At 37.1% G+C, this 27,712-nt stretch overlaps 1 protein-coding gene and 1 non-coding gene across 3 annotated transcripts in view; both read left to right on the top strand.

The window, feature by feature from the left end:
- The window catches only part of Kiaa1958 (KIAA1958 ortholog), a 150,171-nt gene extending 128,715 nt beyond the window's left edge, over nt 1-21,456 (top strand). For both annotated transcript variants that reach the window (XM_048783202.1, XM_015492197.2), the window contains 2 exons: nt 3,883-4,055; nt 11,094-21,456. In XM_048783202.1, coding sequence (XP_048639159.1) covers nt 3,883-4,055; nt 11,094-11,900 — 980 coding nt within the window. In that variant the 3' untranslated portion in view covers nt 11,901-21,456. The remainder of the gene's footprint in view (nt 1-3,882; nt 4,056-11,093) is intronic.
- Nucleotides 20,313-20,385, top strand: Trnaa-ugc. Its single transcript has one exon. It is a non-coding gene; the product is annotated as a tRNA-Ala (tRNA).
- Nucleotides 21,457-27,712: the final 6,256 nt, after the last annotated feature.

Here is a 27,712-nt window from a genome sequence, read left to right as displayed (position 1 = left end):
AAGTGTATTTTAGATTTCTAGTGTCTTTCTTGTTTTCCTGTTTCTCCTTTTACAGCAATGGCTGTGTTTGTTTGGTTTGATGTTTGGTTGGGTTTTTTTGTTTTGTTTTGTTTTGTTTTGCTTGTTTTTATATGTTTTTAGTTGTTGTTGGACCTTTACTTTATTCATTTATTTTTATGTGGTGCTGAGAATTGAACCCAGTGCTAGGCAAGTACTCTGCCACTGAGCCACAGCACCAGCCTGGCTGTTCTCATTTTAAAGATGGATTATAACTTACAAATCTGATGACATATTTGTTATGTTTTGAAATTTTCTTTGATTTTCTGAATTAACTCTTTTTAGCAGGTTAAGTAGGGAATGTGAGATTAATTGTTCTGCTTATATAGATTGATGACTTCCATACTGTTGATTTCCTCCAATTGCCAGGTGATGTATGTGCACTCACATTTTAAAATTCAAGTCTGGATTGATTGTCATTGGTAGCTGATAGGAATTTCCTTAAACATTGCTAAGGTGGCCACTTGGGCAAAGCTCATTTCTGCAGGTAGTAATTGAGCACAGTGCTCGGCAAGTGGACCTCACCCAGCTGTAACATGGCTGAAGAAGTGCCCACGAGTAGACTTCCCTTAAGGTGTACATACTGGAAACCAGCTGGGAAACTGGGAACTCTGTCAATTTTAGATGCAGGGAAGGTGTCATCTGAAAGATGGTGTGCATTCAGGGATTTCTTTGCTTTTCTTAGTCAATTTTCTTTTTCCCCTATGTCCACTGGGACTTCCCAGAATTACCTAAGGCATTTCCCCCTTTCTTCTCTGACCCTGAGGGTAGCTTTCCATGGCAGACTCCCATCACTTTACATGACCTTGCTTGCCTACACCTGTGCTCTGGTAAGTGATGTATAGAGAGCAGGATAATTGTTCCTATTTGGCAGTCTTTAGACTACCATGGCCCACTGTTCACTCCCGCTTCCATGCCCAGTTCTTCCTAACTTGGCCCTGAGAGTTTGTCCTGTCCTCTAGTGGGAAAAGAACGCTCAAAATCTCTATTTAGTGGAGATTCCTTTGCTGTAGTGGCCAGAACATAGAGGCAGACCCAGGTCCCCCTTTTTTCCTAAATTCATTTTGCCTTTTTCTCCAATCCATATAGTCTCCTAAAAATTTCCTCAGCCACATTACACTACCATTTCTGTCTCTGATATTTGAAAAGCAGTTTGTTAAAATAATTTAACTTTTAAATACTATCATGAAGGACTGTATTCAGTGACTATATTCAGTCATTTTCATATAATTTCTTTCTCTTTAAGCATCACAAGTATTCCTTATCTGTTTCATGATGGAATAGAATTTTGGTTTCCATTTTCAGTGAACAGTCTCTGTCTTGTGGTAAAAATGAAAAAATTTAATTGTTTAAGGTTATAATTAATCATCCTATCTGCTTGAAAACTGTCAAAATAAATTACTTAGAACCAGGCCCAGTGACAGATACTTAAAATCCCAGCTATTCCCCAGGCTAAAGCATGAGGATCACAAGTTTAAAAGGCCATCCTGGGCATAAGATACCATCTCAAATAATAATAATAATAATAATAATAATAATAATAATAAATAATAATAATAATAATTAAAAAAAAAGAGCTGGCAAACATAGCCCAGAGGTAGGGCACTTGGCTAGCATGCCAAAAGCCCTGGGTTCAGCCCCAAGTTGTAAATAGATAAATCAATCAATCAATCAATCAATCACTTGTCCTTGGTGAGAGCTAGTCCAAGTAGATGTAAGGGATCAAGATATTTTTTATAAGCAAATTCTTCATACTAGAGAATTGTATTTTTTTCAAGAATTTTATCCTGGAGCTGGAGTTGTGGCTCAGTGATCGAGCACTTCCCTGGCATGTGTGAGGCCTTGGGTTCGATCCTCAGCACTGCATATAAATAAATAAATTAATTAACAGATCAATTTAAAAAAAAGAATTTTATCCCAGTAGGACCTGATTTCCTTTGCTGTAGTGGCCAGAACATAGAGGCAGACCCAAGTCCACATCCTGACCCCACCACTAACTCACTCCTGGACTCTAGCAGCCCAGTGGTTGGCACAGAGAGGTACCTTGGTAAATACTGGACAAGCGAACATGTAAAATTACTTAAATGTACAGGGCTTGGTTTCCTTATCTGTAAAATAGACATAAAAACGTGCTTACCTATGAATTACAGATAATTTATGTAAAACCTCTTGGCATATTGTAGGCATTCAGTTAGTGCTAGGTATAATAAAAGTGAATTGTGTACATAATCCTTTTATTAATATCAAGCAAGTTCTATAAATAAGTAGGAGTTTGCTGGGTTCAGGGGTCTGTGAGAAGAATAACCTGTGCAGTCCAGGTGCTTCAGATAGCATTTTGTTTTGTTTTTTCAGATTGAACTCAGGGGGTGCTCTACCACTGAGCTGCATCCCCAGCCCCTTTTATATTTTATTTTGAGACAGGGTGTCACCATATTGCCCAGACTGGCCTTGAACTTGGTGACCCTCCTGCCTCAGCCTCCCACATAGCTGGGATTATAGCATGCACCAACAGATTTGCTCATTTATTCCCCTCTTCATAGAAGCACTTGTAGATTGTTCCACAGTTTTGGGCTGGATTAGGACTTCAAGGGTGCGGGCACAGTCTTACAGACCATACAAACTAGTGCGACAATTGTCCACCATCCTGACACAACTGAAGCACACTCCTAAGGAATAAAGCAAATGTGAGGCACGTCTTGAGGAGGAGAATGCAGGAGCTGGCTTAGTGTGTGGAAAGGTCATGTAGACATGCTGGTGTCCTGGGTCAGCAGGAGCCTGGTTGTGCAGTAGAGAGGAGCTCTCTGCAGGCTGTGAAAGGTGAGGTAGGTTAGGGGAAGCGAAATCCCTTTGCAGGCCACCTTGGAAATGGCATGAACTTCATTTTGCTCTTTCTCAAAGACCTAGCCAATTAGTTCCTTGAATGAATATGCTAACATTCCAGAGTGGGTCAGACCCATTAGATAAGGTACAGGTTAGCAATATTTATACTTTGAGGTGTCTCCCTTGGCCTTTTCTTCTATCCAAAAATGAGAATTTGCACAAGTTAATCCAGATTTTATCAGATCACAGAGTATAAAAAAAGACCAGCTAATACTTATAGACTTAGTTTTGTTTTTGGCAGTTTCAAATATGTTTTCTCTCCTCTGAGCAAAGGCAATCCCCTTTGTGGTATTCCTCCTCCTTTCCCCTAAGGCTTCTCTCCTTAGTAAGAAGACCTTTCGTTCTGATTAGAAGCTTGTTGAAGGGTTGTGGAATTAATGCTTAAATCTCTCCTCTTTATTTCTAAAAAGTATTAAAGAAATATGTTAACCCCACCTAATTCAAGGTTGCCCACAATAGCACACAAGTTATGAGACTGTGTATCACAAAGAAGTGCTCTCCCTGTGCTGAGGATATGTGATCTTGGTTCTGCCTTTCCACCTGCCTGTCCTCCTTCCTTGCTTGCTTGCTTCCTTCCTTCTCTCTTTCCTTCCTTCCTTTCACCCTCTTTTTCTTGCTGTTGTGAATAGACAAGCTGTTTTGTTTCTGGTGGAAAATGAGCGTGTGCACTCTTTGTTTTAGAGCCTTCATTGTTTCCTCCAGTTTCTGGAATGTCTGCAGCAGTGGTCAGTTAGCACTTAGTGGTTGGGATTAAATGCAAGGCAACGGCTTTGATTCCATTGTCCCCTGCTTTATTTATTCTAATATGTGTACACTGATTGAAATTTCACTTTTTAAAATGTCATAATTTAGGAGTTCTCTGTTATTTAATATGATCCCAAGATGTAATTCTCTAAAGAAGGGGATGGCAAATTATTTTAATGCTTTTATTGTTTTTGTTTCTAGCTTATTCTACTAAGCTCAACAAATTTCCTGTATTTAATATTAATGATGACTTGAATGATCTGTGTACCAGTGCAGTAAGCCCAAACACTACCAAAGCCACGCGGTACGCCCTGAATGTGTGGCGATATTGGTGCATGACCAACGGGCTCAAAGATCATACGGATATCACCAAGGTAAGGGACTCTTGAGTTTACTGTCTTCCAGCCAACTTCACTGAGCTTCCAGGTGTCGGCCACTGTACTAAGCATTGTGGCAAACAGAGAACAGTTGCTTTCTAATGGGGAAACTTGGAAAGAACATAAACTACAAAGAAAAATATACACAATACAGAGCAGGATTTAGTACATGTTTTATGAATTTACAGAGAAGAAATGCCTGAAAATAAATACAGATAAATTAATTTCAGCTTGGTGAGAGTATATAGAGAGAATTGGTATTTAAGCCACATTTTGAGGGAGAGGTGGATTTCAATAGGATTAAACAAGGATGGGAGTTTTGTAGGTTGAATGGTGTGAGGAAGAGAAAAATTGAGACGGATCACCTGCCTACAGCAAAGACTTCATATATGGGTATAGTAGACTATAAACGATTGTGATAGCCCTTAAGTGCCATGCTGAAGGCCTAAACACTGGAAAATCACTGAAGTTTCTTTCTTGATTTTATTTTTGGTAAGGACAGATTGTATTTGAAAGAACTGTTGTAGGGTCTAACCATCAGGGCTGCAAGCATCTTAAGAATGAGACCAAAAGGAAAACATTAAAGTCATTTGAGGAAAGAACATAATGAAATGGTATTTGAGAGAGAAATTAATTGGAAAATGATATGTAAAAAGTTATTTAACCTCTTTGTGAAATTCTTAAAATCTTTTCTCTGAAATATTTCAGGTTTGTGAATGGCAGGATAAAATCTTGGACACGTGGTGACGGAGCAAAAACTACCGTGTTTTGATTTAGACATACTGATTCTGAATCAGATGTCCAGATAGATGTGTCCAGTAAACAGCTGGAACTGTGAGGTTCAAAACCTGTTGGAGATGCTCAAGCTCCAAGTATAGATTTAAAGGTCTTGCAAATAGAGTCATAATTGAAGCCCAAGGGCAGGCAAGATCTCAGAGTTTGAGTAATGTACCAGGGGAATTATCAAGAGTTGAAATAGGAAACCCAGTTTTCTTTATCTGACAGCATTGAGCACTTGGTAGTGTGAGCTACCTTTCTCTTATACCTCAGGAAGGGAACATGAGAAGAGAAGAGAGAAAAAGGTGAAAGAGGAACAGTAAGCACACATGAAAGAGGGTTCTTCCTGAGTGTGCATGTTGATAACATTGTTAAGGAAGGAAGAGTGGTAGATGAACTGAAGAATCCTTGATTAAGGTGAGGACCCTGAAAGGGTTCTAAAGAGGGTCCATGTCAGTAGCATACCCTGGATCCTAGCAGAGTTAAAGGCTAATAATCTCTCAAGGGATCCATACAAAACCTATAGGTATTGGGTCTTTTTACAGATTAATTGGGGTTTTTACAGGTTTAAATATGTGCATGTTTTTAAAATTCACCAGTCATTCAGGAAATAAATGATGAATGATGATGAGTAAAAACAGCAAACAGATTGAGATACCAGAGACTTCAGTGAGTAAATTATAGTCTAACTATGTATGAAATTTTTATGCAAATAACAGAAAGCATAAAATATTCAACAACATACCAATCAAAATGATCCAGCAAATTTGAAAATAACTTGAAATTTATACTCTGGCCATGAGAAAAAAGCATCCAAAATTAACCTCCTGTTTTAACAACTAGAAAACTAGATACAATACATGAAATAATTCTTTTCAAACAGTATAGATAGCACAGGATGTGATCCTTAAAACAGAGGAAACAATTGAAAGAAGAGCCATTATCTCTGAGACTAAATTAGAGTTTGAGGAAGCTGAGGACATGAGTACACTAGCAAGAAATGTCAACTCACTGGAAAAAAACTGATAAAATATAAACTGTGTAAATTTCATAATTTCTAGTATCCATTCAGATTTGACATAAACATAGGAACATCTGATCTATTCCCAGGAGAAAAGTCAACTAAGTCTTTTACTTCTAGCCAATTGTGAGGGCCAGATTTACCTTCTTGCTTTTAACAACAAAAAAACTAACAAAAATATAAAAATAAAACATGATGTTTTTCAAGGAACTTTATAGCATTTTGTATAGCAAGCACAGAATGACAGTGATCTCAGAGAGACAGGAAACAAACAAGGTTATTCCTATGAGTGCCCCAGTTTTCTGACTTCAAAGATTAACAAGTCTGTGGTGCATGGAGGGAAATTCAAACGGAACCCAACAGACTCACTGAGTTGAAAAAATGGAGCCGAGAGTCCAGGGAGACCAAGGTGGCTAGAGTTGTCATAACAGAACTCAAAAGTAGAGGGGTTAACAGAGAGAAAACCCAAGATATTTAAAGATGATCTCATCAAATATTTAGCTGAATACTATCAGCATGTGCATGTGAGGAGACCACTTGATACTCGCAAAGAACTATCTGAAAGGATCAGTAACAGTACCTGGCACACAGAATTGGAAGCAGTATGGTTCACCAGCCAGACTGAAAAATCCCTCAGGATGCATGGAGGAGAATACTCAGTAGGTGTGAGGATACTCAGTAGTATACATTTGTATATATGATATGAGGTAGGGATCCAACTTAAATTTTCTGCATGGGATATCCCAATATCCCAGCACCATTTATTGAAATGATTATTATTTCTCCATTGAGTTATTTTGCCTTCTCCCCTTGTTGAAATCAATTGACCATAGATGGGAGAGCTTATGTCTGGATTCTTAACTCTATATGTGATGTCAGCAGCCCAGAGTCTTGATTTTTATAGCTTTGAGTATTAAGTTTTAAACTTGGGAGGGGTGAGTTCTCCATCTTTGTTCTTTTTTAAGATTGTTTTCACTAATCTTGGTCACTTTTATTTTCATATGAATTTTAGAATCAGCTTCTATTTATGCAACAAAGGCAGCTGGGATTTTGATAGGGATTATGTTAAATCTGTAGGTAATGTATTGGATTATTGCCATTTTAATAGTATTAAATCTTTTAATCCACAAACACAAGTCATCTTTTTTTTTTTTTTATTTTTGTTTGAAGCAGTGAAGAAAAACTTAAGATCTTTCTGCGTAGCACCACTTATTTAGGAACGATACTCTCCTGCAGTCCACATGGTTACAGCAGAAGCCATCACATTAAGTATAGTGGAACACCTTCTCATGAGTTGTTGGGTTAAGAGTGGGTTGAGTAGAATCCTTTCAGATTTTTTTTTTTCCATACCGAAAATAAGAGCTGGTCTCTTTCTAAACCTGCTGGTCTCTTTCTAAAACCTGAGGAGTGTTAATGGGCTATCTTTATAGCTATATGAAGAAGGCCAGTCTTTAAGAGAAGCAGTGATAAGAGAGAGTCCTGATAAACTTGGAGTGTACTTTAATACTGATATCCCTCTTTGGCTAGGCTTGTTCAAGTTTGATATTTCTCTTGCACCAAAAGAGTCCCAATTAATATAAAGAGAGGTTATATCATTATATCATCTTTATGATAGGGAGTTCTGAATGACAATATAAACATCTGAAAGTAACTGAACTTGAGTATAATGGTCATTAGGAAAGTATTTTTAACTGATTATTGATAGTATATAAGAAAACTATTCTCTTATTTTGTATACAGTTGCCCTACTCTTTCCAATAGCTGTTGAACTGAATCTGAGTTTCCTAGACTAACAGATTATCAGAAAATAATTATATTTTGTCATTTTCCCTTCCTGTATACTACGTGTGTGTGTGTGTGTGTGTGTGTGTGTGTGTGTGTATAAGAGAGAAGGCAGGGTTAGGTAGGTAGGTAGACATAGATATTTATTTTTCTTGTCTTACCTGGTTGCCTGGAACTTCCAGGAATGTGTTGTATAAGAACAATAATATTCAATATTCAGTATGCTTATCCTACCTCTATTATTTTTTCTTTTTTTTTTAAATTGGGACACTTAACTAATGAGCTAAGTGTCCAGCCTTTGAACTTGCAATTTTCCTGCCTCACTTTCCTGAATTGCTGGCATTATAGTCATGCACTATTGCACCTAGCTCATCCTGCCTGTAACTTTCTGAGAAAGATTTTAATGTTTTCATTGTGGGTATGATTTTTATAGTTCTTGTCTGTAAATTACTCTTCATTATAATAAGAGGGTTTTTTCCCTTCCAATCTCAATTTATTTTTTTAAATATGAAATGGATATCACATTTGTTCAAATAAATTTTCAATATCAAGTTCATATTACCTTTCTTCATAATGTATGAATGTCGATTCTATTAAAATATTTTAACATTAAATCATCCTTACACTTTAATCATTCCCTTCTGTTTTGATGAGTATTTCCATGCTGTAGTCATTCATATATATTTCTTTCTTTCTTTTTTTTTAGTTGTTGATGGACCTTTATTTTATTCATTTATTTATGTGCAGTGCTGAGAATCGAACCCAGTGCCTCATACATGCTAGGCAAGCACTCCACCACTGAACCACAATCCCAGCCCATCCATGCTATGGTCTTGACTGTGACTTGATAATACAGTCAGTCCTTGTTATAAGATGCCATATTACCTGGAACTTGTGCATATCAGCCATTCCTCACTTTGTATGGTACCAGTGTACGCACATTATATTTGACATGTTAATATGCAAAATGAGAGTTGCAGTATTTTACTTAGGAAATTTTACATTTATATTCATATGCTTTGTTTGTTTTTGTTTTTTGTATATACTATAGATCAAATTTGAGTTAGAAACAAAATGAAGAACGTATCTTTTTCATGTGCCCCAAAACTTTTTAAATTCAAAGGACTTGGGAGTAAGCTCAGTTGTAGAGTAGGAAGTAAGCACATGCAAGACTCTGGGTTCAATCACCAGCACCACAAAAATAACAATAAAATATTAAATAAAGACAAAAGAAAAGACTCCATAAAGTCATCTCTTTCGGAGTAGCATACATTTTTCAAAATCATTTCAGTCCCTTCTCTTTTTTGGAGTTATTTAGATCTTTTACCTCTGATTGAATCGTATGAATTTTGTAATCCATATTTTGCTAGAAAATTGTTTGGATTATGTAGATTTTTCAAATTAAGAAATATGTGATATTCTTTCATATTCTTTACTTTATTCATTCCATAGTCTCTTTCCTAATATTGCTTAAATGTATACTTCCTTTCTGCTTCTTTTCCCCTGTCTATGCTAGAAGTTGTTTTTTTTTGTTGTTGTTGTTCTTTTTAGATAAACATGGTAGTAGAATGAATTTGACATATTATACATTCTCAGAGTATGACTTCCCATTCTTGTGGTTGTACATGATGTGGCATTTTACTGATCGTGTATTCATATATGAATATAGGAAAGTTATATCCTGTTCATTCTACTGTCTTTCCTATTTCCATTCCCCTCCCTTCCCTTTATTCTCCTTTGTCTAATCCAACGAGCTTCTATTCTTCCCTCCCCTGCTTATTATGTATTAGTATCCGCATATCAGAGAGAGCGTTCGGCCTTTGGTTTTTCTGCTAGAAGTTTGGCAACTTTATAAAAATATTTTTTTCAAAGATGACATATTTTTTTTTCTTTTTTTTAACCTATCCTAATTTTATCTTTCCTACTTAATTAAGTTATTTTTATTTATGTTGGCTTACTCTACTATTTTTTAATTTGGTTTACTTTTTCTAGTTCTTGGAACTAAATAATGAATTTGCTCATTGAGAATAAGGTTTTCTAAGAAAGTCATTCAAAATCATGATGTTACTGGAGTATATTTAATAATATCATACATTTTGACATGTAATATCTTTAGTTGAGTTCATTTTTTTTAAACTAAAGCCTTTTTTTTTTAAGATTCTTTTTTTAGTTGTCAATGAACCTTTATTTTATTTATTGATACATGGTGCTGAGAATTGAACCCGGTGCCCCACACGTGCTAGGCAAGCGCTCTGCCAGTGAGCCACAACCTCAGCCCTAGTTGGGTTCATTTTTAATGCATAATTCACCTTTTATTTTCTCTTTGACCCAGACACAAGGGCTATTAGAAAAATGTTAACTCTGTACAATTTTACTCATTAAAAATTTTCTGTTTGGACTTTTTTTTTTTCCCTAAAGAATTTAACATTTATTTATTTATTTATTTATTTATTTATTTATTTATTTATTTTTTATGTGGTACTGAGGATCGAACCCAGTGCCTCGCCCACGTTAGGCAAGCGCTCTACCACTGAGCCACAACCCCAGCCCTTGTTTGGAGTTTTTTTGTCCCAAGGAATGTATGTTTCAGTCTGACCTGATGATAAACAAGGTTTCTTTTTTTCTTTATATAGTTCCCTCTTGAAAATAAAGCTTTCTTGCTAGCCAAGCTTTCTTCTCTCCCCACAGTACTAAAATAAGAAGCCCACTCTATCACTATAGCCATTATGATTTTCCTATCTTTTAACACTATTGATATTGAGACCCTGTGGAGTATTAAGCAAGAGATATTTCAGTTCCTATTCAGATAAATCAAGGAGTGGAAAATCAAGGAGCATTAACTTGTGACCCAAAATGGCCATGTCAGTTGTCTTCCCGACAGCACTGCATTTCTGCGCACACAGCATAACCAAGTATGTGCGTAGATATCAAGGAAGTTAATGCTGGAGTGATTTGGAGCTTTAGTTCAGGAATCCCTCAGAAAAAATGACTAAGTTTTAGTAAAGGGGAAGGAAGAAAATGATTTGCAGCAAAGAGCTAAAAGTACCTTTTAGGAATAGAAAAAGTTCCTAAAGGCCGATAATAACAATGGTTTATATGTATGTATGTACTTGCAGACATAGGTGTGTATGTGTATGTTTATTACTATTTACAAACCTTTTCATGGTCCGTTACTTTAAGCATTACTGCAGTCCTTTGTGGTGGTCTCCGTTGTTTTGCCCTATTCTGCAGATGGAAACACTGAGGTTCAAAGAGATTAGGGAGCCAGATATGGAACTCCGATCTTCTAACTTGAAATTCACTGTTCTTTCAACCATGTCATGCTTAGGGTCAGCCCTCTAGTGGCCACAGTGTGTCCTGGGCATAGTAGAGCTCCCACTGAGGATTAGAAGGGAGGAAGGGTCCGGCTGTTTGGGTGTCCTCCGTGAGTAACCTCAGTGTTTGTCTCATTTGAGATCCCTGCAGTGAAGTTGAATGAGCTGCTGGAGAACTTTTACGTCACTGTCAAGAAGAGTGATGGCTCAGACTTCCTGGCTACCTCACTCCATGCCATTCGCCGGGGCCTGGACCGCATCCTGAAGAATGCAGGTGTGGGCTTTTCCATCACCAGCAGCACCTTCAGCTCTTCTACCAAGAAGCTCAAGGAGAAGCTGTGGGTGCTGAGTAAGGCGGGGATGTCGGGTGCCCGCTCTCGAAATATTGTCTACTTCTCCCTTTCTGATGAGGAGGAGATGTGGCAGGCAGGGTGTCTGGGGGACGACAGCCCCATCACTCTCCTGTCCACTGTGGTCAAGTACAACAGCCAGTACCTGAACATGCGGACGCTGCAGGAGCATGCAGATCTGATGTACGGTGACATAGAGCTGCTCAAAGACCCACAAAACCAGCCCTACTTTGCCCGGACAGACAGTGTCAAGCGGGAGAATCGGAGTGGATCCACTAGAGTGTGTCATGGGAAGATCTACCATGAACATTCCAGAGGACACAAGCAGTGCCCTTACTGCCTCCTCTACAAGTACATGTACATCCACCGGCCACCCACCCAAATGGAGGCCAAGTCCCCCTTCTACCTTACTGCCAGGAAGGAAGCCACAGACATGGGCAATGTGTGGTATGAGGAGCAGAGGATGGGACTGCGTTCTCTTCGAGGAATTGTCCCAAACTTAGCCAAGAAAGTCAAGCTGGAAAACTGTGAGAACTTCACCTTCGTCTCATTTACTCAGGTCTCCAGGAAACTTGGCTCCCACAGCTGCTGCCAGTGAGCCTGGGTCCCGGCCACTGCCCTACGCCCCCTTGTAGGTGAGAGCTCCCCCAGGTGGCCAAGCCAGAGTCAGCAGCAACCCAGAGCTCTAAGGAGGCAGCTGCTGACCCTGTGTAACTCCAGGCTTAGACTGGTCTCCATCAGTGTGGCCTGCTAGTCCTCTGACTTGGAGTTTTCTTTTGAATGAAAGTAGATAAAAATCTGAATAATTTGGATGTGTTATCCAAATGTGTGTTACCTTTGTTAAATTGTAAAACACAGTGTATAATTGCTATATATGAGAATGAGGAAATTCATATTATCTAGTGCCTTTTTAGCACAGGTTTTCTGGAAAAAAAGAGAAAAAGAAAAAAAAAGGACACTGATTAAATAGTTATTAAAAAAAAATCCCAGTAGCCCAGTAGCTTTAGATTGTTAGGAAGACTATACACTTTGTTGAATTACACTCACAGTAAGGAATTAGAAAGAGAGAGACAGACACATTAGAGAAAAACTGCTCCTGACACTCCTTTATATTTTGTTGGTGGATAACTTGGTTGTGTAAAGCAGGCAGCCTTGCTAGAGAAAACTCTAGAGTGCCTGCCAGGGAGGCGGGGGCTGCTCTATGCGGTGAAAGGATCGATCTCTGCTGTCAAGGTAGACAATTTTATGAAAAGAAGATTAATGCACCAAAAGGGTGTTTGTAACAAGGTTTTTCAGTGAACTAGATGGTTCATACCTTGAGGGAATTTCTAGTAGTGAAAGAAAATGACTTAGAAAAGCCACCTGTGATCAAAATGTGAAAACCTCCTGACGCAGAAGTGCCTATGTCTTAGTTCTCAGCACTACATGAGAGTGTTTTTTTGTGTGAACATATTTAGTGTTTTTTAACCCCTTCTTCTTATCATACAGTTGTTCTGTCATCATATAGCACTGGATTTGTAAACAACTAACAGTAACATTCAGGCCCACCTAGGAAAATTCAACAAAACAAGCTGCAAAGGAAACAGATCCCCAAATGTGTTTACTAAGAGGTTTGAGATATTTTTTATCCAAGTATGACTTTTTCAGCCACAATGTCATCATTTTAGGTTGGCACCAATGCTCGCGACACTATAATTTAAGAAACCTACAAGGTAAGCAAACCCAACAGAAAAGATGTAGTGGTAAAATCAGAGCATAATGATAGGTTATTAATGCAGTTTGAAACCATTTCACTCAGGTCCAATTCAGCCTGACTACATATTATTTAAATATCAGAAATTTCTAACAATTATTCTGAATGCAACTAGAATTGAAAAAGGAACCCAAAGAGTGCTAATTGATAATAATATTAAGTTCTAGGTATCTTTATTTGTATTCAAGTAAAGACTGCTCTAACTTTATACCTTTATGTTCCTGTGTATGCTTTCTAATTCCAAATTAAAATTCCAACACAAATTCATTTTGTAGGAGTCTTAAAATCCTATTTCTTTTTAAAGCATTATCTTAGTATTTATTTTAATTGTTTTTAAAATCATTCATTGGTCATTAAAATATGTGATACTTTACCAGAGAAGACTCAACCAATGCTGCCTTAAGGTCTAAAGTTGTTCCCTTTGTAATTAGTGCACATTTATAATTTGTTTACTAGTTTATCTTTCCTGAGATTAGTTTTGGTGTATCTTCATCTGTATATAAATAACAGGTAATAGTTAATAATCACTGTTAAAACTTGATATTACATACTGTTCTGTCGTGGTTTCTTATAGTGATTTTAGAGTTTTAATTAAGAAGAAATAGACACAAAACATTAGGAATGGTTTCCTTTCATTTGCTAAACACCCAAAGGATATTTTGTTGGTGGAAAGCAAATGGTCATTTTCTTGTCAGTTTTGCATTTAAACTGAAGTTTAACCTATGTGAAATTTCGGCAGAGCCTGCAGCCCAATTAAATAAAGCCTCCATTTTTATTTCAAATAGATTCAAGAAGAAATTGCCATTAGGAATCACTGGGATCTTTTCAGATTTTAACATTTCCAAAAGTAGCAATAACTGAGCCAGCAGTTGTAATTGTCCTGTTTGTAGCTGTCTGTCAGCTCAATAACCATCTCTTCCTCAGATATGCTGTCTATCACTTATTTGATGTATTAAAAATCCCCAGAGTTCTGAAGTGAAGGATTATAATAAAAAGTCAGGAGGGCAAATCTTCAGTGACAGCTGATGGATTGAAAGGCCTGTCTCAGCATCACCTGTCTCCCTGGGGAGTGGGTGTGAGGAAGAAAGCACATCCACCTGTTGCTACCAGGTGCCACCCACTGTTCGAGGTACTTTCCCTGTTGTGTATTTGTGTGTGTGTGTGTGTGTGTGTGTATACATGCTTCAGATTTGCATGTGGTAAAGCCTGGCAAGCCTGCTAACTTGGCAAAGCACCTATCCATGCGTATGTCCATGCCTGTCCTCAGGGGACCTTCAGGGGCTAGGAGAGCTTATTCTAGCTGTTCAGCTGAGGCAGTTGTACTGTCTTTCCAGTTGGCTCTCTACCATTCCCCCTGAATACCTTGATTTTCTGCTCTTGACCTAGGCAGAAAGAAAGATTCCAAGAGGAGTGGGAGGTTAAGACATTTTCTCCACTTTGGGGTTTTTGTACCCTCCAGCTGGAATAAATGTCAAGAACTTGCAAGTGTGCCTAGATACAAATTGCCTCTGTCCCTGCGTGGGGAATGGAGGTATGGTAGGAGAGGACCTGTGGAGACTTAGGGAGAGCCTACACCTGTGGCACCTTCTGTGTCTGCTCCAAAAGGAGCTCTGGGTACCACATTCCCAGAATGCAGTAGGCCTTCCTGCTAGGAGCATAGATTGGTAGAGATGATAGGGTGTCACTTGATGGGTAAGATCTGATTAAACATGAAGAATTCAACACAGACATCATAAGCATGCAGTGTCACTTTTTTAGTTACAACTTTTTACAATAATTAATATTTTCCAGCTCATCTGCATTAGGCCACTTACTTCTTTCATTATGGAGATTCTTTCTTTCTTAAACTGCTAAACTTGGAAGAGAAAATCAAACCCAGTAATCTGGTCAAGTTAATGCATTTATGCCCATGAATTCTACCTCCACACAACCAAGCCCTGATACCTCACATATAAGCAAAAACAAGGAAGAACAGAGATGCCTTAAGAGGCTTTATGAAAAGTTTTTCCATTGTTTTGTGTGTTTGCAAAAAAAAAAAAAGGAATATTATGGAAGTAATCTAACCAAAGCTGTGAAAAAAAAAAAAATGGTCTCCTTGGTCATGTGGCATTGTCCAGCTTTCCTTGGATTGTATTCATTAGTCTGCCCTAACTGATAAATGGTGTTTGAAGAAATGTGAAACTCTGTTATTCTCATTTTTATTTTAATTCAGTTCTTATTGAAAGCATCAAGCATGTTCATAGACACAGTGATTAACATAATCTAAATGAAGTATTATTTATGTAGAAACTGAAGCTTCTTGATGAAGTTGAAAGATTACTGGGAGCTGCTTGACTGCTTCATTTAGGCAAATTCTGGTGTCACTGTCCTTAGCTCTGAAGTGCGATCAGTGGAATGAATCATCTCCACAGTGAACAATGTTACCCTCTAAGAAGCAGAATGTTGATTAATTTTCTCAGTTTAGGTTAATACTAGCCACATTGTTATTACTTAATAAACAGCATTTAAAAATTTATCCTTATCAAATATGCAACACTTTGTTGCTTTCATGAGATATGGATTGCTAAATAATTGTGAGCTAGTAAGCAGTTAACTTAAGGTATCAATGAATGTAAACAGTGAAGATTTTGAAAAAGAGTTACTTCCTTTTCTCTAAATGCCCTTCAAGTTGCAGCCCATACACATTTAGAAGTTAAAAGCTCCAAATAGAATGTATTCAAAGTTTCAAAGTTGTATAAATAGTTTTTACTTTGGGGTGAATTTTTAATGCTGTGTGCTAAAATATTCAGTTATTTAGTCAGTGTTTGTAGGTAAAGATCTTTGTTGTATTTTCCCATGAAAATGAATCAATTAAAAGATGAGGCAGGTGGATTGGTGACCTACACTCCACTCTCTTTCTGAGAGCAAGCCACGAGGAATGATGATTAAACTAACATACCTGGAAGATTCTATATCTGATGTCACCAGATTTCCCAAAACTCCCCTTTGAGGAAGGCTCCCATCCTTGGAGCAAGCTTTGCCTGGTATTATGATCATGTACTTCTAGTTTTGTTTATAGTCCAAGAATGCAAAGACATTCCCCATGTTTCATTGTTGATCAGAATCAGATTGTTAAATTAAAGCATTGTATTAATGATCTAATGCAGCAAATATGGAAACTAACCATTTCAGGAAATATGACCAAAAACTTGTTGGATAATCTGTGGGTGCATAGTAGTTCATTATTATTAATAGTGATTTGATAACCCCTCCCCCATTGAGAGGAGAACAAGCTTCTAAATATTTTATAGTCAGTATAACTGGTTGATTAATTTGCACTTAACTGTGCTTATTGTTACGTCTACTGATTTATTAAAAGCTTCTAGGGCTGGGATTGTGGCTCAGCGGTACAGCGCTTGCCTAGCATGGGCGGGACCGGGTTCGATCCTCAGTACCACATAAAAATAAAGGCATTGTGTTGTGTCCATCTACACCTAAAAAAAATTAATATTTTTTTTAAAAAAAAGCTTCTAGAAGAATCCAGAAACTGCATCAATCAGTTAAAACATGGCTATTTAGTGAACTAAGCAACATTGCTATTTCACAGAAATATCTGCACAAAAAAATGAAATTGTTATTTGGCTCTTGTCTAGACAATGCCAGAAAATCTAGATTTTTAAAAATATAGACAATATAATTTTTTTCTATGGTTTTGTCACTGTTTTAAATTGAGAAATGGCATTTATTTAACTTCATTATTATACACTAATGGGTATTAAAATCAGTAATTCTGAAAAAAAGCTTCTAGAAGTTTCAGATCTATCACTGTGCTAAGGGTTTTCTCACAGCTGCCTCATATTTTCATAATAGTTCTGCAAAGTGCATTTAATTATTCCATTTTGCTTATTAAGAAACAAGGACTCAGAAAAGTTAAACTTCCCACAGCAATACAGAGCTAGCAAGTTGAAGAACTTAAATTTAAAGGCAGATCTTCTGACTCCAAATCCAAAACTCAGTCTATAAGAAAAAGCTGCCTACTTTAGGCCCATAGAGGTCCATTTAACTTTTTAAAAAAAGTTTTCATTTGTTTGGGAAATATCCCCCTCCTCAAGCCTTACTGTGTTAACAGTTTATCTATCCTATCTTACTAATTCATTCGTCACTTCGTACCATTTAATAATTCCCGAAAAGCCTAATGGTTTTCAATGAATGAATATTAACACTTGTGCCTACCAAGAACCTTCTGTCCTTACCCATTATATAATTTATATTTACTGTTATCACCTTAAAGGGTAGATGTTTAGGCCATTTGCTTTATTAACAGTTAGTTTATAAACTGCACCTGTTTTTGACATGGGAACCACTGCTTAAAATGTAAAGAAATTCCTAATCTGTATCACAATTACTTGCTCAGGTGTTTTACTTTTGCTTTTTAATTTTTGTGTCAGGATTTATATAGTGTTTAGACTAAAGCACTCTTAGAGCAAAATATACTTATTTAGTCATTTATTTTCTATTATTTATCAAGTCATATTTATTTTTTATTTTGAGACTTAAAAGACAACATGTTACAGGTGACTTTAAGGTCATCTAGCCAAATTCCCTCATTTTACCCATAAGGAAATTAAAGCCCAGAGATAGAAAGAGCCCATCCAAGTCAAGCCAGACCTTAAGTAGTAGGTTCAGGACTAGAAAACTGGTCCAGAACTCTTTCTTTCATATCATAGCTGAGAAGACTGGGATTTTAAAAAATTAATTAGTAGAATTGCATCTGGCATAATGACATCAGTGAGCTGCTCTCACCATGTCAGAAGACATGAAGACACATATGAAGAACAAATCTCAACTTGACCATCTAGAAGTAGCTGGTACAATTTATGAGGCATACAGAGGGGGACTGTGGTAAAACCTTCCAGGTCATAGCGAAGTTGAAAATCTGAAAGCTATATAGTGTTTGGCCTCTTTCCCCACCATATCTATCTCCTTATTCAGTCTCTGAACCTCATACCCAGTGCTACACCATGAAGAGGAGGTTCTAGATCCCATAGATCCTACCCTCTTCCTTTTCCCAACACATCTCCTCTTCATTCAGCCCTGGACTCCAAATCCTAGGGCTAAAACATGAGCAGAAAGCAGAGAGGGACTAGAAGACACAGTATATTCTGAGAATAAAGCCCATCAGGTGAAGGCCTAAACAGTAAAAGCCTGGGTAGCACAGCATGCAAGTATTTTGATTTTTCATATATAACATTGGCTTGGAGATTAAAAAACAAAACAACAACAACAACAAAACAAAAAAACCCAGACAATAGAAAGGACAAGAAGGCTATTTCATTGGGAAAGTGGTAAATGGGAAATTGGACCTAGAAATATGGACTCACCTTACCTTACCATCAACCTGGGATTTGACTGAAAAAGGGAGTTGACAAGTGGGCAGAGTCTGTGAAGAAAGAACCACATATAAAGATTAGCAGTGAGTTTAAAAAGGTGAAATGAGGCATATAAAAAAGTAAGACAGCCAAGTGCACTGGCACATGCCCATAATTCGAGTGACTCAGGACACTGAGGCACGAGGACTATAGTTTGAGGCCAGCCTCAGCAATTTAACAAGACCCTGTGTCAAAATTTAAAAATACACAGGACTGGGAATGTGGCTCAGTGGGAAAGCACTCTTGGGATCAATGCCCAGGACAAAAAAAAAAAAAAGTGACAGAACCAAAGAAAATGAGCAGCTTCCAGAACATTCTTGAAAATTGAATGCTGAAATGAGGGAGCAAGAAAATGTTAGGATTCTCTTTGTCCTAACTGAAAACAAGATTTGCTTCTATGCAACAATAGTAAGTTTTTACATGAGAACGAGTTATGAGAAAAAGGTAAAAGAACTAAAATGGAGCAGTGGCGTGCACCTGTAATCCCAGCAGCTTGGGAGGCTGAGGCAGTAGGATGTGAGTTCAAACCCAGCCTCAGCAAAAGTGAGGTGCTAAGCAACTCAGTGAGGCCCTGTCTCTAGATAAAATACAAAACAGTGCTGGGGATGTGGCTCAGTGGCTGAGTGCCCCTGAGTTCAGTCTCTAGTACCCCCCCAAAAGATGGAAAAGACTCACTGCACTTTCAGCCTCCCTCCACCCCCAAAAACGTGAAAAAGAGATCAGTAATTAAGGTCTTCTTGGCAAAAATGTTAAACTCCCACAGAAAGTGAAAAATTCTTCTGGCATCAAAGAGAAAGAGCAACAGGTTGCTTATAAGAAAACCAAGGCATCTGGAATCAGACTTCTCAGTAGCACCGAATGCCAGGAAACAATTTTGAGGGGAAAAAAATTGCATCATGTACTATTCATATAAAGATAATGAATGATACTGCAACCTACAAAGCCTGGTTTGGAAAAAAAAACCAAAAAACAATATTCTCTTAGTATCATAATCTCAAGGGACTCCGGAGTTAAACATCAGGTCACTACCCCCCAGAAGAAGGGCAAGTGTGCCTTTAAATGGAAAATACTGCTGGAAGCAACATATCTAAAAGTGCCCCAATCCTCACATGAATGAATTAGATTAATACAAGATGTACCTAAAAATAGTTTCAATAGTACAGCATTATTTCTTCATTTTTATGACTGAAATTATGCATAATTACATTATAAATAGAAAATTCAGATATGCCTTTTGTTCTCAATTTTCCCTGTGACCAGTTTAAAAAAAAAGAAAGGGGGTGGGGAACGCTCTTACTGTGAAATAATATTGTGTCTGCTGCTTCCAAGTGAGTCGAGTCCAGAAGTCCCTACCTCTGTCCTGGGGTCTGAGAGTCTAGATGTGAGATGGTTGACTCCATCCCATGTGCTGTTACACTTGCCTCAAACTCAGAACTTGTTGAGTTTGGATCTGGAATATCCCCTAAAGGCTTATGGGTTGAAGGCTTGGTCTCCAGTTGGCACTACTGGGATATGGCGGAAATTTCAGGAGGTAGGCCCTGTTAGAAGTAGGTTCCCTGTGGGTGTGACCGTGAAGCTCTGTCTGCTTCCTGGCTGCCAGGAGGTGAGCAGCCTTACTCCTCCAGGCCCTGGTTCCACCATTATGATTCTGCGCTGGCCACAGGGTTACAAGCAATGGAGCCAGCAGACCATGAACTGAGACTGTGAGCAAAAATAGATATTTCCTCCTCTAAGCTGGTTTTCTCAGATAGTTTGTCATAGCAAGGGAAAGCTAACAGAGAACTAACAACAAGTACAGAATTAAACAAATGCAGGATATATGTCCTTTAAACAGCAATCCGGAGGGGCTGGGGATGTAGCTCAGTTGGTAGAGTGCTTGTCTTGCATGCAAAATGCCCTGGGTTCAATCCCCAGCACCACCTAAATAAATAAATAAATAAAAGCAATTAGGAAAAAGGAAGCTTTTTTCAGAATGCAAATACAAGAAAAGTTCAATTTTAAATGTAGGTAGCTAACCAGGGCAGTGAGGTGCTTTTCTTAGCTGTACTTGAAATTTTACGAAATTCAAATATTAAGGGCTGGGGATATAGCTCATGGTATAGTGCTTCATGCAGAAGGCCCTGGTTTTAATCCCCCGTACTTCTGGAGTCTGTAATGTCAAGTAGCATTAAAGTTGGGTTTTGTTTTATTTTGTTTCATTCATTTGCACTGAAAGGACTTGAAAGTATGGTTAGTCTGTGCTCCAAGTTGTCTTGCCAGTTTAAACTCTTGACTAAATTTTCAGTGACACCAGCATATTTGCTTTAAATTTAGCAATGAGTAGTTCATAGGTTGCTTTGCATTTGCTTAGTTTTTCATTCTGAAACACAACAAAACCTCTTCTCAGAGATGGAGGGAATCTCTTCTGAATAGATTCCAAGTATCACCTTCCCAGAGTCCTCTTGCTTAGCTGTGACTGACAAATGTCTGTTCAATTTAACCACTTAGATAAGAAATGCAATGCTTGTATTTAAAATTTAATATTTTCTATGTGGTTGTATTTTTCAAATAACAAACTGTTCATAATGTTTTTATTGTTCTGGATATGTATTTTCTAACAGAGAAGGATGTCCATAATTTCTTATTACTGGAAACATCATTCAGATTGACATCAGTTCAGTAATTTGAATGATTTTAGTGCAGCATTTCCAACTTTTTCTTCCTCCTAAGTGTCCACACCTGGGCACACATGCATGTGGGAGCACACAAATGGGAAAAGCGGTGTCATGTCTATTTTTTGTCATCAGATGTCAAGTGTTGAAAGAGATTTTCTTGTTTGTCTAGTTCAGCCCTCTAGTTGATAGTCTAGTAGAGTCTGTTAACAATTTGCAAGGTTCTGGGGTTTTGGGTTTGTTTGTTTTTTTTTTTTAAAGTTGCCGTGCCTGGTTTGATTTATGTACATGCAGCTTGACTGTTCAACTCAGATTTTTTTTGAAAAATAAAAAATGAATGTATATTTTATGTCTGCTTTCTTGAATAACCAAGTTATCTTAATTTAATCTCCAATGCATATGGCTTCTAAATGTTTTTTTTTATTTTAGTATCACATTTCTGGAAATAATGCTTTTCTTTGTATTTTGCAATATTAGAATATTGTAAGCAATCCCATACCCATAACTAGTGTTTCTGAGCTATTAATGTTTTTGGTGAACATGTTGTTCCAGTTGACACTCCTCTACTCCTCTGATGGATTTGCTTTACTGGTCAGGCTGGTGCCCCATTTGGAAAGATCTCATAGTGATCATATATTGACCCTTGTATATATGCCTTTAAGTAGTGGCTTGCTGCTCTTTAATTTTTATTACTTTGGCAGATTATATTGAATCCTCAAAAATTCTTAAGTTTTAAGTTTTGAAATGTACAACTCTCTAAACAGTTAAAATCTAAGAAACAAGTTTCTGAAAAATATTCCCCATAGAGTATAATGTGGTAATGGTGAAAAAGATGAGATGTTTTCTTAAGAATTATTGATCCTCCATGACTCTTTTCTCGATGTTTTACTATAATTTTTTAAACTTTAGTTTAGAAATCCGATGATCTCCTAAACATGATGCTCGCTCTTGGTTTGCTTTGCTGCAGATGTTATTTGCTTTTTTGTTTAAGATAGTTTTTTTTTTTTTCCAGGTGTCCACGGACATTTATTTATTTATTTGTTTGTTTATTTATGGTGCTGAGGATTGAACCCAGTACCTCATACATGCTATGCAAATGCTCTACCACTAAGCCACAACCCCAGCCCTGTTATTTGCTTTATATATATATATATATTAGTTGTAGGTGGACACAATACCTTTATTTTATTTATATGTGGTGCTGAGGATCAAACCCAGGGCCTCACACACAGTAGGCGAGCGCTTTACCACTGAGCCACAACCCCAGCCCTATTATTTGCTTTTGATTATCACTCTTTCTTTGGGGAGAGTAAGACAGGGAGATGCTACTAGCATGATTTTTTAAAAATATTTTTTTAGTTGTAGAAGGACACAATACCTTTATTTTATTTATTTTTATGTGTGCTGAGGATCAAACCCAGCGCCTCACATGTGCTAGGTAATGACTCCACCACTGAGCTACAGCCATAGCCCCACAAGCATGATTAAAAAAAGGAAGAAGAAGAAGAAAAAGTTAAAAAAAAATTTGATGAAAAGCTCTGGACTTTTTCCTGGGAAAGCGCATATGTGCGTGCAGCATTTTGCATGCAAAAACCTAGTTCTTAAAACTCCTGCATCAAATATGTTTTTTAAAAGAATTGGTTTTTTTGAGATATACTCTGAAATATTTAAGGATTCTCTTCAAAATAATTGGGAATGGTGGAGTAATTGGAAACATAGATGATAAACAAGTTGGCCTTGAGTAGATTGTTAAAATGATGGGTAGGTGGGGTTTCATTATACTCTACTTTTGTGTGTGTGTGTTTTCTTTGACGATAATGATCTTTTGTATTTTTTTTAAATTTCTTTTTAAAATTTGGTATTAGGAATTGAAACCAAGGGTGCTTAACCACTGAGCACAGCCCCCCACACACACACCAGTTGCTTAGCGCTTCACTAAGTTACTGGGTCTGACTTTGAAGTTGTGATCCTCCTGCCTCAGCCTTCAGAATCTCTAGGATTAGGGGCGTGTACTACCGCGCCTGGCCTATATGTTTAAAATTTTCCATAAGAGATGTTGTTGTATTTTCTTAAAAAATCAACCTGCTCCTGTACTTGAGATTCTGTAACCCTTCTCCCAATCTTCTAAAATCCCAGCATCTCCTAGCTGAAAGGAGGTACCACAGAGAGATGAGGATTCTGGTCCTGTCAAACACACCTGAGACCGGAGGAAGAGTTTCAGGCGAGCCCATGAAGGGACAGAGGAGCCCGTGAAGGTTGAGTTGTTACGGTCAACCTGACCTCATTTGTACCTGGCTCTGATGGAGCCTGTTCTCTTCCTTTAATAAAGAAGTAGATCCGTGAAAATCTTGGGTCCTCCCCCCTCCCTAAAACAACTGTGCATATGATGGACAGATTCGTTATCCAATCATGAGAAAGTACTAAGAAGATTGACAGCTGAGGCAGGAGGTGCAAGGGTCTGGAATGGTATCTGGCCTTTCCCTAGGTCTTGGGAGAAATGTTCCTCAAGGAGTTGCTACCTGGAAGAGAGAACCTCCGGGAGCACCAGCAGGGAAGAGGGTAGAGGCGACAGGGGCCTCCGGCTGCCTGGTGCCTGTGCACTCACACCTGGTATCACAATATATGTCCCAGTAGGGAGTCCCTCGTGACCACTGTGTCTTATTTCAGAAGGTGTTTGCGCCATCTTCCTTCCCCAGTGCATTTCTTTTTTCTTCTCTTTCTTTTGATTTCCCTCTTCTATTCCTTCCTCTGCGTAGGAGCATTTTCACTGCCATTTTTTCGGATAAGACACCAGGGACGGATATGAAAGACATTAAACAAGATGTATTTCAGCAATAAGAAAGATTCTTGTATTTCTCATGGGCTCCCAATGAAATAAGGAAGAGAAATTAAAATTCCTGAGGAATTTTTCCAATGTTCAGAAGGCAATTGAGGAAAATAGTTTCACAGATTTCTAATATATTTAACTACAGTAATACTGTTCACCAAGAGTTTGGTCAAATTTAAAGAACCCAGTGAATCTTTTAGGACAATTTTAAAGAATCTAACCCCCACTAGTAAACATAAATTTTTGAAAGTTAACGGTTAATACTGTATTTGTGCTTTGTTGTTGTCATCGGTCCCATGGATAAAAGCTCAGAACTGAAAGGATGACATTTGGCCTGCTCCTAGACAGGAAGAACTATGATCCTCATTTTCTTTTGAGCAGTATTTTCAGTGCATGTGTAGACTGTGTATAGTTCGCTACCATGTAGTTCTCTTGCTCTCATAATTTCTCAATGTAACTATCCAGTCAGGGTGCAGTCTCCCAAGTGACAGTCAATGATGTGCCACTTTCACAACTTTTATGATAGTACATCTGTCCTATTATTTGATATTTATTTTACATTGATTTTTTTACATGAATTTATATTAAAGCAAAAAATAGGTACTTTAAAGAAAATAGAGGTCCTGGAATAAAATTTGAACTCTACCTCTTACTAATTCCATGGTCTCTGCACCTCAGTTGTTTCGTCTTTAAGGTGTAAGACAGCCAGGCGTGATGGTGCACGCCTATAATCCCAGCTACTCAGGAGGCTGAGGCAGAAGGATCACAAGTTCGAAGCCAGCGTGGGCAATTTAGTGATACCCTGCCTTAAAATAAAAATGCAGCTCTGGTAGAATGCTCCTGGGTTTAATTCCCAGTACTGGAAAAAATAAAAATAAAAAAAACCAAGAGTAACATAATGTCTACCTCATAGGGTTATTGTGAGGATTAAAGAAGATTTATATATATATCACACAGAACAATGCCTAGTGTGTAGTAACTATCTAGATAAAATAGTAACTATTAGTATGGTTACTAATACTACATAAATGCTGTATTGCTTGCAATAAATAGATATAAATACATGTCTTTATTTTTGTATTTTATTTTTAATTTGAATATCCATATATATTTTCACATATATATCCCTATGTTTATATACATTCATATGTATATAAATATATCCTAACAGCAACCAAATTTTCCTGCTCATGCATTTTCATATATATTCAGTTACATAATCATAAACTAAAAGAAATTGTAAACATCCATCTCAAAAGAAAAACAACTATAACCAAATTTATATTGATTTAAATTTTTTCATGTCTATTTTTACATGTATATTTGTATTCCTATATATGGATAAAAAAGTTCAATTCCTAAACTAACCCTAACCATTCCTAAACTAACCCTAACATTAGTTCTATACCTACCAATATACCTCAGAGAAACCTCTGTACATACAGACCATAACATTTTACATGAATGTACCTATGTATTTGGGGATATAAATTCACATAAAAACCCATAGATACTTTATATACACTCATTTCCATAGGCATAACCCAGATTTCACATGTAATATATCAATATTGCTTACCTTAAAAATATCTACAGATAAAAGTATATATATATATATATATATATAAAAATGTAAATTTTGATATGTTCCAAAAGTAACCTGTCCCCTAAACCAAAGTCTTAACTCAAAACTAAACCTAACCATACCTTTTAAACAATCGTGAGACTTTTAAACAAAAATTATAAATATTACTTTGAATATCCGTACATATTTTCACATATATTCTGTATATGTTTATATATACATTTTTATATACATATATATATACACACACACACACACACATGTACCAAAATCCTACCCAAGAATTTTCATATATTCAGATACATAATCATATCCTGTATTTTACCAAAATTGTAAACAACTATCTCAAAAGAAAAATAACTATATATAAATCTATGTCCATTTAAATATTTTCACATATATTCACATTTGTATTCATATATGTGGATAAAAATATTCAAACCCAGTATTATTGTGTTGTGGTCTCTTTGATTCTTGAAGTTGAGAAGGGTTTGTTTGATCTACATAGATGCTCCATTGTTTAGGGGCTTAAATATTTATGATTGTTATGTCTTGTTGATGCATAATTCCTGTAAGCAGTATGAAATGTCCTTCTTTGTCCCTTCTGATTAACTTTGGCTTGAAGTCCACTTTATCTGGTATACGGATAGAAACTCCTGCTTGTTTATGTGATCCATGTGAGTGATTTTTTTTTCCTATCCTTTTACTTTCCATCTATGGATGTTTTTGCCTATGAGGTGAGTCTCTTGGGTCTTGTTTTTTTTTTTTAAATATATTTATTTTTAGTTTTCGGCGGACACAACATCTTTGTTTGTATGTGGTGCTGAGGATCGAACCTGGGCCGCACGCATGCCAGGCAAGCGTGCTACCGCTTGAGCCACATTCCCAGCCCCGGGTCTTGTTTTTTAATCTGATCTGCCAGTCTTATGTTTTTAGATTGATGAGTTTGGGCCATTAATGTTCAGAGTTATTAATGAGATATGATTTGTGTTCCTGGTCATTTTGGTTTATTTCTAGTTTTTCATTTGAATTATTTTCTCCTTTGATTGACTATTCATTTGGTGTAGTTCCTCTCTTGGCCGGTTTTCACTGTTTTTTTTTCACTTCATTTGAAGTGCAGGCTTTCTGGTTGGGATTCTTTTAATTTTTGTTTATCATGGAAGGTTTTTATTTCATCTTCAAGTCTGATGCTTAATTTTGCCAGATATAGGATTCTAGGTTGGCATCCATTTTCTTTCAGAGTTTGGTATAGTTATTATTGAACCTCCTAGCTTTGAGGGTCTGGGTTGACAACTCAGCTGAGGTCCTTATTGGTTTCCCCCTATATGCTGCCTTTAAAATCCTATCCTTATTCTGTATGCTAAGCATTTTCATTATAATGTGCCTTGATGTTAGTCTATTGTAATTTTGCACATTTGGTGTCCTGTAAACTTCTTGTATTTATTTGATTTTCCATTCCCATTTTTTGATTTGGGAAATTTTCTGATATTTCACTGAAAAGATTATGCATTCCTTTGGTTTGTATCTCTGTGCCTTCATCCATCCTGATAAATCTTAAATTTGGCCTTTTCATGTTATCCCATAATTCTTGGAAGTTCTGTTCATGGTTTCTTAACATCATCTCTCCATGATCAACTCTGTTTTCAAGACTATATATTTGTCTTCAATGCCTGAGGTTCTGTCTTCCAAGTGGTCCAGACTGTTGATGAAGCTTTCTATTGAACTTTTAATTTGGTTTATTGTTTCCTTCATTTCACGGATTTCTGGGTTTTTGTTTGTTTATTTTTTCAGAATCTTTGTCTTTATTGAAGTGATCTTTTACTACTTGTATTTGCTCTCTTTCATCATCCTTTACTTTGCAGATCAGTTTAACTATGTACATTCTAGACTCCTGCTCTGACATTTCTTCCACTGTGGTATCATTGGGTTCTGTTATTGCAATATCTTGGTTTGCTTGGGGCAATTTGTTCCCTTGCTTTTTCATGTTGTTTGTGTCTCTACCCATCTAACAGTATGAATCTGAGGCAGTAGAGTGTCTACCCTGTGGACTTGTCCCTAAAGGTTTCTAGTACCTCACTGTTTAGGGGGAGACAAATAATAACAACCAATGCAAACAATTTTTATCATTAAACCAAATAGTTCCTACTGTGATATCTACAATGTTAATTATCACAATAAACAGAAAT

The sequence above is a fragment of the Marmota marmota genome, unplaced genomic scaffold (assembly GCF_001458135.2).
Source record: "Marmota marmota marmota unplaced genomic scaffold, marMar, whole genome shotgun sequence".
NCBI classification, from domain to species: Eukaryota; Metazoa; Chordata; class Mammalia; order Rodentia; family Sciuridae; genus Marmota; species Marmota marmota.
The sequence above is the reverse complement of the archived record's forward strand: the minus strand, read 5'-3'. Positions and strand labels throughout refer to the sequence as shown.